This window comes from Chenopodium quinoa, unplaced genomic scaffold (assembly GCF_001683475.1).
Source record: "Chenopodium quinoa cultivar QQ74 unplaced genomic scaffold, ASM168347v1, whole genome shotgun sequence".
Taxonomy (NCBI): Eukaryota; Viridiplantae; Streptophyta; class Magnoliopsida; order Caryophyllales; family Amaranthaceae; genus Chenopodium; species Chenopodium quinoa.
Genome location: NW_018745323.1, coordinates 363663 through 378278, shown reverse-complemented (window position 1 = coordinate 378278; position 14616 = coordinate 363663). Strand labels below are relative to the sequence as shown.

At 33.6% G+C, this 14616-nt stretch overlaps 1 protein-coding gene across 2 annotated transcripts; it reads left to right on the top strand.

Annotated features, from left to right (window-relative positions):
• Positions 1 to 10959, top strand: LOC110712457. Of its 2 annotated transcripts, none has more exons than XM_021890926.1 (4): positions 1 to 196; positions 1100 to 1253; positions 4454 to 4689; positions 10407 to 10959. In XM_021890926.1, exons 2-4 carry the CDS (start codon positions 1103 to 1105, stop codon positions 10776 to 10778), a joined length of 759 nt encoding a protein of 252 aa, XP_021746618.1. In that variant the 5' UTR covers positions 1 to 196; positions 1100 to 1102; the 3' UTR covers positions 10779 to 10959. The 2 variants fall into 2 exon arrangements, with proteins under 2 accessions (XP_021746618.1, XP_021746617.1); XM_021890925.1 differs by having other exon boundaries at positions 2 to 201.
• The last annotated feature ends 3657 nt before the right edge of the window (positions 10960 to 14616 follow it).

The following is a 14616-nucleotide window of genomic DNA, read 5'->3' as shown; positions in this document are numbered from 1 at the left end:
TTTTCACAATAACTAAAAAATGACAGGAAAGAGATATTACAAGATTATCAAACTTGGGAAAATCAATTGGGTTTCATAAAACCCCTTTTGAATGGGAGATAATTGCAAATTGCAGTAATTTCAGAGCAAATACTGAACTCAGAAGGTGGACGACGAATTTAGCAACAGCAACACAGATTATAGCGCCAATATATCTGTTGGGTATCTTCTCTTCTTGCAAAATTTCATTTTTTTTTCCCCAATGTTACCCACATGTTTCTGAAATTTGTTAACTTCTTTGTTGGTGTTATGAGTTTGAGCTCTGAAATTGTTGAGGAATTAAGGGTCGGGTGGATAAGATTGTTGATTATTTAGCTTAATTTGTTCAATTTTTGAGTTGGGTTTTGTAATTGTTAAGTAGGATCTTTGAATTTTAAGTTTATTAGATTGAATTTGGTTTGATCTTTTGCAGTAATCAGAAAGACAGCAACCTTAAATTTTTAGTAGGCTGTGATGATTGGTTGGATTTTAAGCGAATTAGACGAATTGATGACTTGGTTAGCTCAGGAGTGAAATGGTTGTTGATTGAATTGGTTAATGGTGATGATTTTAAAAATGTTTTTGTGCTAGTGTGAATTTGTGAAAATCGTGGGTTTATTATTGTAATTGTGAATTTCGTGTGGAATTGTAGTTATGAACTTATGATTGTTGGTATGGCGGAGTGTGTGCTAGATTTATATGGTCGATTTATAAAGAGTTTATTCTTGTGTTCCTGTGCTCGAACACATGTTATTTTCCTGTTTTATGATCACTTTATGAATGATAATAAATTTGATAATAAATGTTCCATCCATTTAATTAGGAAATGATGAATGATGCACCTAAATTAAAGAAACCAAAGTCAATGACAAACAACACAATCTTTGTAAATATTGTAGTTATAGGTTGAAGAAGATTATAGTACTAAAACATTTCTCTCTTTGCACATGTTTAAGCTATATAATTGAAATATTAGACAATATGTTACTCATTTCATTTTGAAGTTTCTAACTTATTACCAATTCAAAAATCTTGTATCTCTCCTTGATGTTCATCTCAAATGCATAATTTGTCTCACCAGAGGATGCATCAAAATTCAATGGTAAATAATTATTTCGGGAGACCTGATTCGTTTCCAACTGAGGATGAGCGTCAATATACTTCAAAGAAAGAAGAAGGTCAGTGGCGGTGGGAAAGAGATGCACAGCAAATGTCACCTCAACTCTACAGTGCTGGTGGGTCCTTTTTTCGTCTAATTTATTGCAAGTTTTAATTTTATGTGTAAGGCTTTAACACTTAGTTTGGATACAAGGAAATGATAGGACAGAAGTGAAGAAAAAGGGAGGGTAACAATTTCTCTTGTTTGGATACAAGGAAATGATAGGACAGAAGTGAAGAAAAAGGGAGGGTAACAATTTCTCTTGTTTGGGTAAAGGATTGGGGGAAGGAAGGAGAATAAGAGGGAAGGGTCCATTATCTCTCTCTTTAATAAGCATAATCCCCCCAAAATTGGAGAGATTTGAAGGGAAAATGGAGCTCACTTATACCCTCCCTTTCTCTTCCTTCCCTTGCTTGTATATGTTTGAATAGTAACTTGGAAGAGAAAGGAAGGGGATGGAAAGAGGAGAAAAGGGAGGAAGGACATGGAGCTCCATTTCCCTCCAAATCTCTCCATTTTTGGAGAGATAATATTAGTTGGAGAGGGAGGGAAAGTGGAATAGTGGATCTTTCCCTCCCCCTTTCCTTCCTACAACTCTTTATCCAAACAAAGGGATTTGCTCCCCTTCTTTTCCCTTCCCTCCCTTTCTCTCCATTTGCTTATATCCAAACAATATGTAAATCTTTCTATTTTCCAGTACCTAATTCTGATTTAAGTTTTCTTTTCAATTAGACATCTGTAAATGTAACAACCTCAGCTGTTTTTTTTTTTTAAAAAAAAAATAAAATAAAATTTGGCTTGCGTAAGACTTCTTACTTAGAATCATTTTGGATCTTAAAAATGTTAAGCATAGACCTCCTATTCTGTCTCTAATAAAGTTAGGGATACATAATTTTGAGATGAGATGATTATACAGTATGTATTTTCATTGATGATGAGATATTGGTAATATCACTCTTTCAATAATCTTGGATTTGCAAGATCGACAATTCATCATTGGGTGAATTGCCACCTTGTGTGACTTCATCCATAGAAAATTTAAACACATACTCCCTTGTGAGACCAGTATGAATTGCCACTCATTGGGCCAATTTTGAACACTTCACACATATGAGACTAGTAGTTTGCTCATGGGTATAGCCGTATAGGAGATAAATGATTATTTGACCAGCCAATACTTGGACTAACTACGAAGTCGATAGTTTGTGCTCAAGATAGTGATTTTGGAGATTGGTGGAAAGTGGAAAGTTGTAAGGAAGCCGTTTGGTTAGTTGAGTGAAGCTGTAGTTCATGCCATTAACATCTACGACTGATAGACTACATGAGTGAGTTGAAATTATTGTTGGCTTGCATAATTTCCGGCGGGATTCAAGATTGATTGCCCTAGTTAAGGCTAGTTGTGTTGAGAGGACTAGTCTCAAACCCTTGGAATACATTGTGAGATAATTTTCTAGACTTCCTAGCAACTTTCCACTGTGGTTCCTTTGACATAGATGTTTAGTATCAGACTCATATAGTCATATCACCCCATGAGTCTTCAGGAATTGGCTTCGATCTAGACTTATCATATGTTATACGAAAATGAGTCAATGACAGCAATTAGCAGAAATCTCACTCACTAGCATAAATTTAGCTCATATCAAAAGTTGTATAACTAACATCCATGAGAATTTATTTGGGGAGCAATGAAAGATTACAGTAAAAATTGGAGGAAGTACTGTTGGTTTGCTCAAGTACCCACAGGGTTGGGTTGTAATTAACGCCTAATATAGATTGGTTTTTCCGGTAATATGGTACAAGTCATGCATAGGAGATCCTCCTTACACTAGTGTACAGCTCAAATAGTAATCCAATAGAAGTCTCCTTGACCCTTAAGTAGCTTCCCATGGTTATTTGGGTCCATTTTGTTCATCTTGGCTATTTACACGGTGGATCCAATTTAAAATTTTCCCTGTTTTGAAGTATATTTGGTAAGATCTCTCCAAAGGTGTCTCAAAAATTTTGCACATAATTATTATTCCCTCTAGCAAGCCTTGTAATTACTTTGTGATTATCTGGAGTCACCACATTCTATTATGTATGATTAAGTCATTACCTATATTCTTAGTTTTCTTACTATCTATACCCCTCATACCAAATTGTGTACCTGCTGTACGTGGGCCCAGCTCTAAACAAAAATTTTCTTGGGTTTAATACTCTCTAAATGTGATCATGTTGTATTTTGCAAATGCATAGAGCTTAGTGCACAATGCTATTTTGTTCCCATCTACAAGACACTTGAAACAAAATTGGACTTCCCATTAGGCATTCCAAACATGATATCCACATGCTCACAGGATGGCACTAATATCAACCACCTTACCACCGTACTTAATTACTTAAATATATACTCCTCAGCCTTGTATTCTGTTTAGGAGTCTTGTCAGAAATTCAGGATAAATCCACTGAGCTCATGTTAGACAGCTAGATTGATGGGCATCTGGAATTATTGTTGAAGGTAGTTATAAGTATTAAAAAATAAGTTGTACTAAAGGTATCCTTTCAAGCTGCCACTGCATCCTTGCAATTGTGTCAGCCATTTTTGAGGAATTAAAAGACTGCACAAAGCTGTGAATTCCTGTATCTGATACAGTTTCTGGTTGTTTGGCAATATTGCATTGCCTGCTCTTTCTTGAAGCTCATTGCATGACTAAGTTACTGACAGTCCTCAATAACATGAATTTAGTTAAAAGGTAGGTTAAGACATTAAGTTCTCAATTGAATATGGTATTTGCCAGGTGCTTAGGAAAGGAAAACCATATAATTGGAAGCTTGTTACTTTTTTTACATGTATTTTTTGTGTAATAAATCACAAAATTCAAGTATCTGACTATTTTCCTTTCATGCTAGGTAAGTTTGGGAGGTTGATACTGAGAATGGAGAGAATTATTGCCTAAGTAAAAATCTCTTAACCTACACAGCTTCATTAAATTTTCAGGCCTGCTTGATTTGCTTTCACATATTGAGTACCAAGTTGGGCATTAAACCCGTGTTTTGTAATAGGTGATTGAGAGAAGTTAATACTCGATATCAAATGCTTGGTTGGCCAAGTAGATTCCCTTTACTGCCTTTCATATTTCTTTTCCCCTATTATTCCCTTCCCTTTTCTCTTCTAATATCTCTTAATTGACCTCGCTAGCTGTATTTCTAATGTTCATCCTTGTTATGATCAGTTGCCTTTGTGGTTCAAGTTCAAGTTGTTTAAATCTGATACTATATTATACTTTTCATTTCCAGGACAAGGGGGAAATGCAGGCAGATCATTCTATCCTAATCAGATGCCAGACACAAAAATGAGCTCAAATCAAGAGCAAAGAGTCCACCCCCAGGAACAAGATATGGAAGTTGGATATGAAGACAATCCAGTTCCACAGAATTTGGAAAGGCTTGACCAAAAGTTCCATAGCGATATTATGAAATTTATAAAAGAACAGAATGACGCAGAGGATGCTGAAACTGCTAGACACAGAAAGGTGAGTTTACTTTTGCTATTTTGAATCTTTCTGTACACTAGCAGAGTAGCAGCTGAATCAATATGGAATATGAATAATACACAGGAATCCTATTATTGGAACCCTTTTAATTTTTGGTTGAAGAAGTCTTGGAATATTTCCAAATAATTATTGGACGTGCTCGGAAATTATGGACTCTGCTGCTATGCTAAATGCTGAGAAAATATGTCAATTCATGTAACCGCTTGCTGTCATTGTCTGTTGGATGTTCTTTAGTAGAAAGTAACTGTGTCACTGTGTGTTGCCAATATTTTTTGGTTATCATGGAGACCACCACATACTTACAACTGTTTTTTTTTTTTTTTTTAAATGCCCTAATAGAAGTTTAATCTGTTTATCTTCCGTACTCCAAAAATATTTTATCTCTTTTATCAGAAGTTCGGAACACCTAAGAGAGCATTGGGCATAAACTTATCATAACATGAATTCTTCACATGCTAACATATTTTCTGGAAGCTCATCTTTGGTCTTCATTCTGTTTATCTCTCCTACTAAATGCAAAATTCTCTGCCCTGAATTCATTTGCTCAACTTTGGACAATAATTGTTTTGTGTTACTTTTGACCTGCTTTGTGACAACTAAGCTTTTCATAAAATTCTGATCGTCCTTGTGCAATTTGAGTTAGCATCCACTGGAGCTAGTACTGTCAAAAACCGAACCGAACCGGGGAAACCGAACCGATTCAAACCGATCCGAATGAGAACCGAACCGTTTAGAAACCGCTTTTTTTAAACCGAAAACCGACCCGAACCGCATTTTAGTGAACCCGAAACCGAACCGATTCGAGTAACGTTAAACCGTTTAAGAACCGAACCAAAATCTAAACCGAACTGAAAGGAAACCGAACCGAAAATGAACCGAACCGTTTCTAACCCGAAACCGTTTGAACTGCCATAAAAACCGTTATAAACCGAACCGTTTATAAACCGAACCGTTTATAAACCGAACTGATTATAAACCGAACTGTTTATAAACCGAACCGTTTATAAACCGAACTGATTATTAACCGAACCGTTTATAAACCGAACCGCTTATAAACCAAAATGTTTATGAACCGAATCGCTTATAAATCAAACCATTTACAAACCACTTACTACTAGGAGTGGTTATTGGGCGGGTCAATGCGGGTCATTAGCGGGGCGAGTACGTTGCGGGTAAAGGTCAAGTCAGGGTCAAGATAAAAGTGAAACGGGCTATTAACTTCTACTTTCTTTTATCAGTTCCTGTGTTGCCAGTGAGAATGCTCTTAATATTTGTCAAGCAAATCGTTACTACTTTTTTTTAGTTTGATGACTCTCATTACAGTAGAATTATATAACTACAACAAAAATAATAACCAATAATTCAAGACAAATAAGGAACAAAATATCAATAATGTAATGTGATTAAAACTATTAATATTTGTTCTATGAGATTAAAACATTTTAGCAAAAGCCTGAACCACAATTCCATATCTTAACTAGATGCAAAACTTTCATCTATCACTTCTTTACCAATGTCAAGGACGTCTTCTTCAATATCACAATCATAACCACGTAACCAATTTTGTGTTGTAACCAACGCCTCAACATTCTTAGGCAAAAGCGCACTCCTATACTTGTTTAAAATACGACCACCCATGCTAAAAGAAGACTCAGAGGCTACCGATGTAATAGGAATGGCCAAAACATCCCTAGCCATAACAGCTAATATGGGGTACACACTAATTTGAGATTCCCAATACTTGAGAACATCATATTTCTGCCCTTCATAAATTGGTTGCCGAGGAGTACACAAATAAGAATCAATCTCCATCGATGGCCGATTTGATGGGCCATCCTCATCATCATCATCATCAACATACTAGAAAAGTTCAAACAAAATGCTTTATTAAATAATAAAAATTAAAACATACAATTATTAATTTTGTAAACCACAATAAACAGAAATTGATTACCTTGAATATGTCATCATCCAAGTGACTATTTGATTTATCGATAACAGCTGGGATGGAGGGTGGAACAATTGTACTTGATGTAACACCGAAAGACATAGAATAATAAAAGTTGTACAACTCCAAAAGAGCATCTTTAATTACCTTCGCCTTTTCAACACATGCCTCATCAACATAAAGCACTTTTAACATCTTCGTCACTCGAACAAGCTTATAGCGTGGATCAAGAACAATAGCAATTGAAAGGATCAAACTATATTCATCCCAATAGCCCTCAAACTTTTCAAGCATAACTTTTGCCATGGGTGCAAGTTTAAACTGAAATAGTGTAATGATTTATTGGGTTCCCTACCATACAAAAATTCTAATGCTTTTATAACCACAAGATTTGTCTCCCACTGTCCCTTAGATATTCATAATAGAGGGTGATTAGTATATGCCATCCTGGTCTATAGTTCAGGAATTATATGAACAACAAAAAACAAAAACAAAACAATTAAGTGAAAATTACCTGGAGCTGTGACGGCTTGAAGGAGAAGAAGAATTGAAGATGGAGAACTGGAGATCGAACAAAAAAAACGACAATAGAGAACTCGAGATCGAAAATAAACCGAAATAAAAAAAAAAAAATTAACTGAAAAATTACCTTGAGCTGTGACGGCTTGAAGGAGAAGAAGAATTGAAGATGGAGAACTGGAAATCGAAAAAAAACTAATTACATTTGGAGAAATTGAGATCGAACAAAAAACCGAAATAAAAACAAAAAAAAATTAAGTGAAAATTACCTGGAGCTGTGACGGCTTGAAGGAGAAGAAGAATTGAAGATGGAGAACTGGAGATCGAACAAAAAAAACGACAATGGAGAACTCGAGATCGAAAAAAAAAACCGAAATAAAAAAAAAAATTAACTGAAAATTACCTTGAGCTGTGACGGCTTGAAGGAGAGGAAGAATTGAAGATGGAGAACTGGAGAACTTCAGAGTGAGTAAGGATTCAGCGCTTGAGGATGAAGAAGAAGAACCGAAGAATCAGTGTTTGATGTGGAGCAAAACGGCGAATTGAAGATGATGAATGAAGAGGAGATGACCTAACCAGGCTAATTCAATTCACGTTTCACCACTGTTTTTTTTTTTTTTTTTTTTTTTTTTCCTCTTTTGCAATATATTATTTAATTATTTAACAACCAAAATATCTAAATTCTAAATTTAAAATTTGTTTTTCCTTTTAGTTTTGGAGGGAAATTTCCCACCTTTCATATTTTGATGAAATTGTCAACCAAAAAAATGAAATCAATTTTCCACTTTGTAAAAATCAAAATTTTTAATTTTATTTTAATAACATTAAACGAAATTTTATACAATTAATTAATTACATGGCTTCAAAAAAAAACTAATTACATTTCTCGAATCCCGATAAAACGAAATATGCCTTCATAATATCAGCTTTTATAATTTTTTTTAACACACACATTAAAATATTAAGTTCTTTAAATTATAAAATGTGAATCGGTTAGCGTGTAAATGTCTAGCGTTGCGATTAATAAAAAATCGAACACTGTTTAATAATATAATGACGTCATATATCTTAGAGAGTAAGAAGTACTACGGATTAGTTATATGGTTATTTTATATCAGTTTAGTTGTACCTATAAGCAAATACACTTGTAATCGTGTAAACTTATAAATTGTATAATTGACTAGTAGATTAGTACATAAATACAAATTACTTATTTAGATATGAGTTATGACTACATGAGTGATTGACTAATATGACTATATCAGCAATTGTCAATTTAGCATAGTTGCATAACAGATTAGCAGTGTACTAGACTATCCTACTAGGTAATATACTAATACCATTTCAGTATTTGATCTATTAGACTCAAGTTAAACGCTACTCTTTCTTATTAACTTGTTAGTCTAATTAAGTAATTACTAATTACTAATTAGTAATTAGTGACATAAGCCTTAGGGGTAAACCAATAAAGGATATAGAAAAATATAATAATCTTATGATTCTCATCCCTTTATACTAATAATATTTAACTATGAGAATATGAGATGGTTATATGTTATTTATATGTTAATATGTATAATCGGTTGAAAGAGTCAATATTACCTTCTTCTTCATTAATGTGTTATTTGATTATACAAATCAAACTACTTTGTAATATATAACTTTATGCAAATATATAATGATAAACAAGTCTTAATTATCAGTCTTGTTGACTAATTAAGTATCGAATACCAAATTGAAAATTTCGATGTCACAATTACTCATCAAATCATGATTATGACATTATTAATTAACTAAATGATCAAATAAGAAGCAGATAATAATCTGATAGTAAAACAATAATACATTAATGCACTAAACTTTTATAATCTACTTCCTAATAAACTAGTAAGATCAGTATGGCTAAACTAAATACATAACATGATATGTATTTATAAAATTAATGAGAATTTGCATATAATATGATGCCTCAATATGAAGTGATGAAGTCTCGACTTGATATAAAACTTGTTAACTAGCAAAAAGTTAGAAAGTAGTATAAAATTTCAAACCAAAACTGTTTGATTGCCCAAATCCAAACGACTCGATAAAAAACCGGTTTTTTGAATCAAAACCAGACTCGAACTGTAATTTAGTAAAGCTGAAATAAAACCTATCCAAGTAATGTTAAATCGTAGAAGAACCGAACCCGTTAACGAACCGAACCAGTTATAAACCGAACTAAAATGAAACTGAACCAAAAAAGAACCGAATCGTTTCTAAACCGAAACTGTTTGAACCGGGATAAAAACCGTTTACACCGAACCGTTAACAAACCGCAACCTGTCTGCACCGAACCGTTTACTACCCGGACTGTTTACAACCCGGACCGTTTACAACCCGAACCGAATTTAAACCGGGATAAAAACCGTTTACACCGAACCGTTATCAAACCGCAACCCGTCTGCACCGAACCGTTTACTACCCGGACCGTTTACAACCCGGACCGTTTACAACCCGAACCGAATTTAAACCGGGTTAAAAACCGTTTACACCGAACCGTTAACAAACCGCAACCCGTTTGCACCGAACCGTTTACTAACCGAACCGTTTAGAACCCGAACCGAATTTAAACCGTTCAAGAATAAACCGAAACCGAACCGAACCGATAATTATTTAAACCGAACCGAAACCGACCCGTAAGACATTTGAACCGATTTCAAACCGACCCGATTTCAAACCGAACCGATTTCAAACCGAACCAAAACCGAACTGTCAAACCGTTTTGACAGTGCTAACTGGAGCTATTTGATGTCACTATGAAGTAGCATACTGCTGCATTGGTATACTAGTATATTAATGACTTCTTCTGTAGCTGACAAAAAAACTTGGCGGGGATTAAGAAACCTCTAGCGTACCCCAAGGACATACTTTTTAGTTTCCATTCCTTTGCGGCTTTGCGGTTACTTTAGTACTTTGGAAACATCATTATCAGATTTTCCAAACCTTTACTTAAATATTATTATCCATGCCAGTGAGTTCACTTTGATGATATTATCTGCTTTCCTTTACTCTTCTTATTTTGCAAATGAGAATTACTGTTTTTGTTCAAACAAGGCATGCTGTAAGTCGCTAAGTCTGTTAATTGAACTTTTGGGGGGGAAGGTTCATATAATATGGCAAATTTTGCTTTGTTTTACTATTATTGCTATCGTTATGTCATGCACTGCTGGATTTGTGGATGTTTCAGAAAATCATTGAGATCAATAATCAATATCAAGAAAAACTATCTGCACTTCGAGCTAAGCATGCCACTCTGAGAGAAGAACTTCTCCAAAGAGAGTCCCAGGCACGCTTACAGACATACCAGCTTGCTGGCATGACCCCCTACCAGAACAACAGTGGGCCCGTTGACATGAATCAGGTTCATCATGGTCCTCATGGATATGGAGCACCAGATATGGCCCCTGGTGAACCTCGTCGGCAGTTTGGTGGCAGGGTAGAGTTTGATTCATACAGAGAGCGTCATGAATCATTTGGACGTGGGAGAATCCAAGGAACTGATACTAGAGTTCCAACCCCTGGTGGTCGAGTTTACGATACAGGTCCACGTTATTACTAATAGCTTCTTGACCTTCCTTTGTGAAATAGATTAGATTATTAGGTGGAGTTTAGGCTTGTCTGCTGCTTGGGTGGCTCTTTGTATCTCAGGAAATCAACTTCTTCTACAGACAATGTACGAAGTACTAGAATATTATCGTTGATTTGAGCTTATAATGATGGTGCATTTTTTGTGTTGCTTACTTGTTTTTGGCGTGACCATCTCACACAATAGGCCATACCTTGTCTTACAAAACACAACAGCACAACCCTTCCAAGGGACTCCAGTGAAAAATGTGCTGGTGAACTGATCATTTCTAAATACAGTAGCAGATCAAATTTGAAAATATTTGCATTTAACATTTTGCAGAACCAAAGAAAACAACTTAGCACCCTACAATCTTGTACACATCACAGCTTCTGTGGAATTTGAAATGTAGTTCATAAAACAAGCGGGGTCTTGCACTTTTGTCCTTTTTATAAAAGATATTGAATAAATACTTCATTCGTTCCATTAAGATTAATGAAAGCGAGCATGAATAGTTTTCTTAAAAGTAAAACGCATACACTACTAGTGTTCATAATTTTTCTTTCTTTCATTGTTGCAAGAATTTAGGAGTATGAATTTAAGAATACTTGATGAATCTCACAAGAACCTTAATTTTTGGATTATGTGTTCTAAAAGTGTGTGCAATGAGTTTGTTTGCCTGTAAATATGGATCTTGACTCCTTTTAACAAGTTTTAATAATCAAGATAATCTTCATAGTTTCAATTTTCAAATTTAACTGAAACTCATAAATACACCCTCAAACCAAGAATAATAAAGCATAGTTCCTTGAGAAAATGAGTGGTGCACTTACTAGTTTACTTTGCTTCAGTTGCTTGGATTTGGATCCTTATATGATAAACATATACTATATGCTATTGCATTTTTATATTTAGGATATTGAGGGTGTAAAACATAGAGATGTGATGAAGGTCCTGTTGTTTAGAATTAATTGTCATGTTAAGATTTTACTTTAATTTGATTATATTTGTACGACTAAATGTGATGGATGTAGTGTATAAGTATATTGCATTAAACATTAAAGGTATCGTTCTTTTCAACTTAAAATATCCATTTTACTTCATGTAATACAATGTCAATCAGTAATAATTAACTTCATACTCCGTAAGGAAAAACATATGCAACAATAAATTAATAAAATTTAAAAAAAAAAGGTTAATTTTTAAATTACCACCCAAAAATGTAACCATTTTCGAACTAACCACCTGTCTAATTTTTTATTTTAAATTACCACCCCTTAAATAAAATAAATGCTCAGATTACCACCCATTTCAAAAAATCCGGTGGATTTTCTGTCTGTAGACCCCACCTAACACTTATGACTGATTTTTTTTCCCTGGATTTTCTCGTTAAAAGTGCTCTCTAAACTTTAATTCAAATTTCCTTCACCAAATTCTACCAAATTTCAAAGAGAAAAATGTTAATTGAAGTTAGGAGAGCATTTTTAAATAGAAAAATCGGGCAAAAAAATCAGTCAAAAGGGTTAAAATAAGCGTTAGGTGGGGCTCACAGATGAAAAATCCACCGGATTTTTGAAATGGGTGGTAATCTGAGCATTTATTTAATTTAAGCGGTGGTAATTCAAAATAAAAAATTAAACGGGTGGTTAGTTCGAAAATAGTTACATTTTTGGATGGTAATTTAAAAAAATTTCAAAAAATAATTAACAAGTAAAAGTAACTATTTCAAATAAAAATTGAGGTGTGACAAATACTAAGGGTTAACATTATTGTGTACAATAATTGTATTTAGCCGAACAGAGTAGCTATTGCCTACCATCTAGAGTGTGTTATATTCATCGAATTATATCTATGTGAACGAAATGTAATTTTTAATTGAACCTTGATGAGTAATCATTTATGTTCTAATTTACTTATCCAAACTTATTAACCCTTATATGAACGTAACTTATCTAGAAACCTTTTTGCTTGAATAACAGAACAACTCATTAATGCTTATTTTAGGATTCCCATAGAAAACAGCAAAATGTAACGGCTACATTATTCCTTCCTCTACTGAAGCAAGATAGACACTTCCAAAATATATGATTCACTCTTTGCAATTGGCATAAATTAATCATTGTACCAAACACTGCCTTCAATGATATGCTAATTAAAGTACAATAACCTTCTGTTTAAAATACATTTAATCATAACTGAAAGCTGACTAATATGACATTATTATTTATTATTATTGATTTATTTCTATAATAAGGTAGAATGGACTTATCATGTATTAATCATCGAAGCACTAGTTTTGCATTAAAGTAATTTGGTGGGAGCCGTAGGGGTCCAGAAAAAGAAAGTTTATCATAACCCACTTTCATTAGCTAATCAAATCAAATTACACAATAATTAAGTTTTGGTTCATCAAGTGGAGTAGATGGGTTGGGATTATTGTTACAAATTACCTACTAATTACTCTATTTTTAAGTGGTTTCATATCGACTTTCCACCCTATTTAAATGTTCAATTTTAATTATGTAAGATATTCGGCTCTTAAGTTCGTCTCATTACATATTTACATAATATCAAATATTTATATCATATTATTGACACAACTTTATGAACAATTTAACTTTTCAACTCAATAGCAAGTTGAAAACAAACTTGCTAGGCATAATAGTTTATTAACCTTTTACTGTAAAATTTTGTTGAGCATTTTTATTTGTAACTAATTCATAGCCTAAGATAAATACGAAGTATGGCTTAGATGACCTCCCTAACTATACATTACTCTGTTTTATTTGTGAATTCAATTAGCAATTTATGGTAACGTAGATGACAAATCGAAACTCAAGTAGCGATTTGCTCTTAAGAGAATTGCATATAAATCTTACATAGATGGGTTATTCCGAAATCATGTTTTATTCTTACATACAAAGAAGAAAAGGTTAATTCCAAAGCAAAAGTTAATTAATATCGTTATTGATAAAAACGTTCATATATCTTTCTATTACTACCTCCGTTTACATTTACTTGCAACTTTGGAATATATTATGTCTCTCAAATAATACCCCAAAGTCGCAAGTAAATATTAACGGAGGTAGTATATTATTTGTAGTTTGTACCCTATCTCGACAGCATAAAAAAAATGTTGACAATGTAGCCTAGTAACTTTAATTTGTAGGTCTTGCATGGTTGACGATCTTGTTATAAAATGTCAATAAAATCTTTGTCAAGTACGAGTAGTTAAGATATAGTCGACATTGTTTGATACAATGATGTCAATTTTTCAATTTAAAATTTTCATATTAGTTCTAAGAATTTGGACAATACTTTGGAAGTTAATCATATTAGCTAATACGGAATATTAATTCGAGAGAGAGAGATAACTCAAGTAGTTAGAGCTTCCTTTCCGATTTCAGGAATCTTAGATCGATTCTCACCCCATTCTTGTAGCTCTCTAAACACTAAAAAATAATAATTACTATTTGCCAATTATGGCAAAATGATTAATTTAAACTTAAAATCTAAACCACAATTTTAATTTCATTCTTCGCCTTTTGCAATTTATTTCTAACATCCTTAAAAAAAAGAGTATTATTAATAATAACAAAAGAAACGAAATAAATTATCGATATTTACACCGATAATTTATTTTTAATTTCATATTTTAGTACAAAGAATACGGATATTACCCACTTAATGAGAATCGAACTCAAACTTCCCGTCTAGAATTCAAAATATTGACCAACTTATTTAAACCCCTTGGCCCCTTCTCTATTTAAGTCAAGAGCTAACAAGTGGTAACCAGCCCACGATAATGGAATTGGCAAATAGGTACAAATGT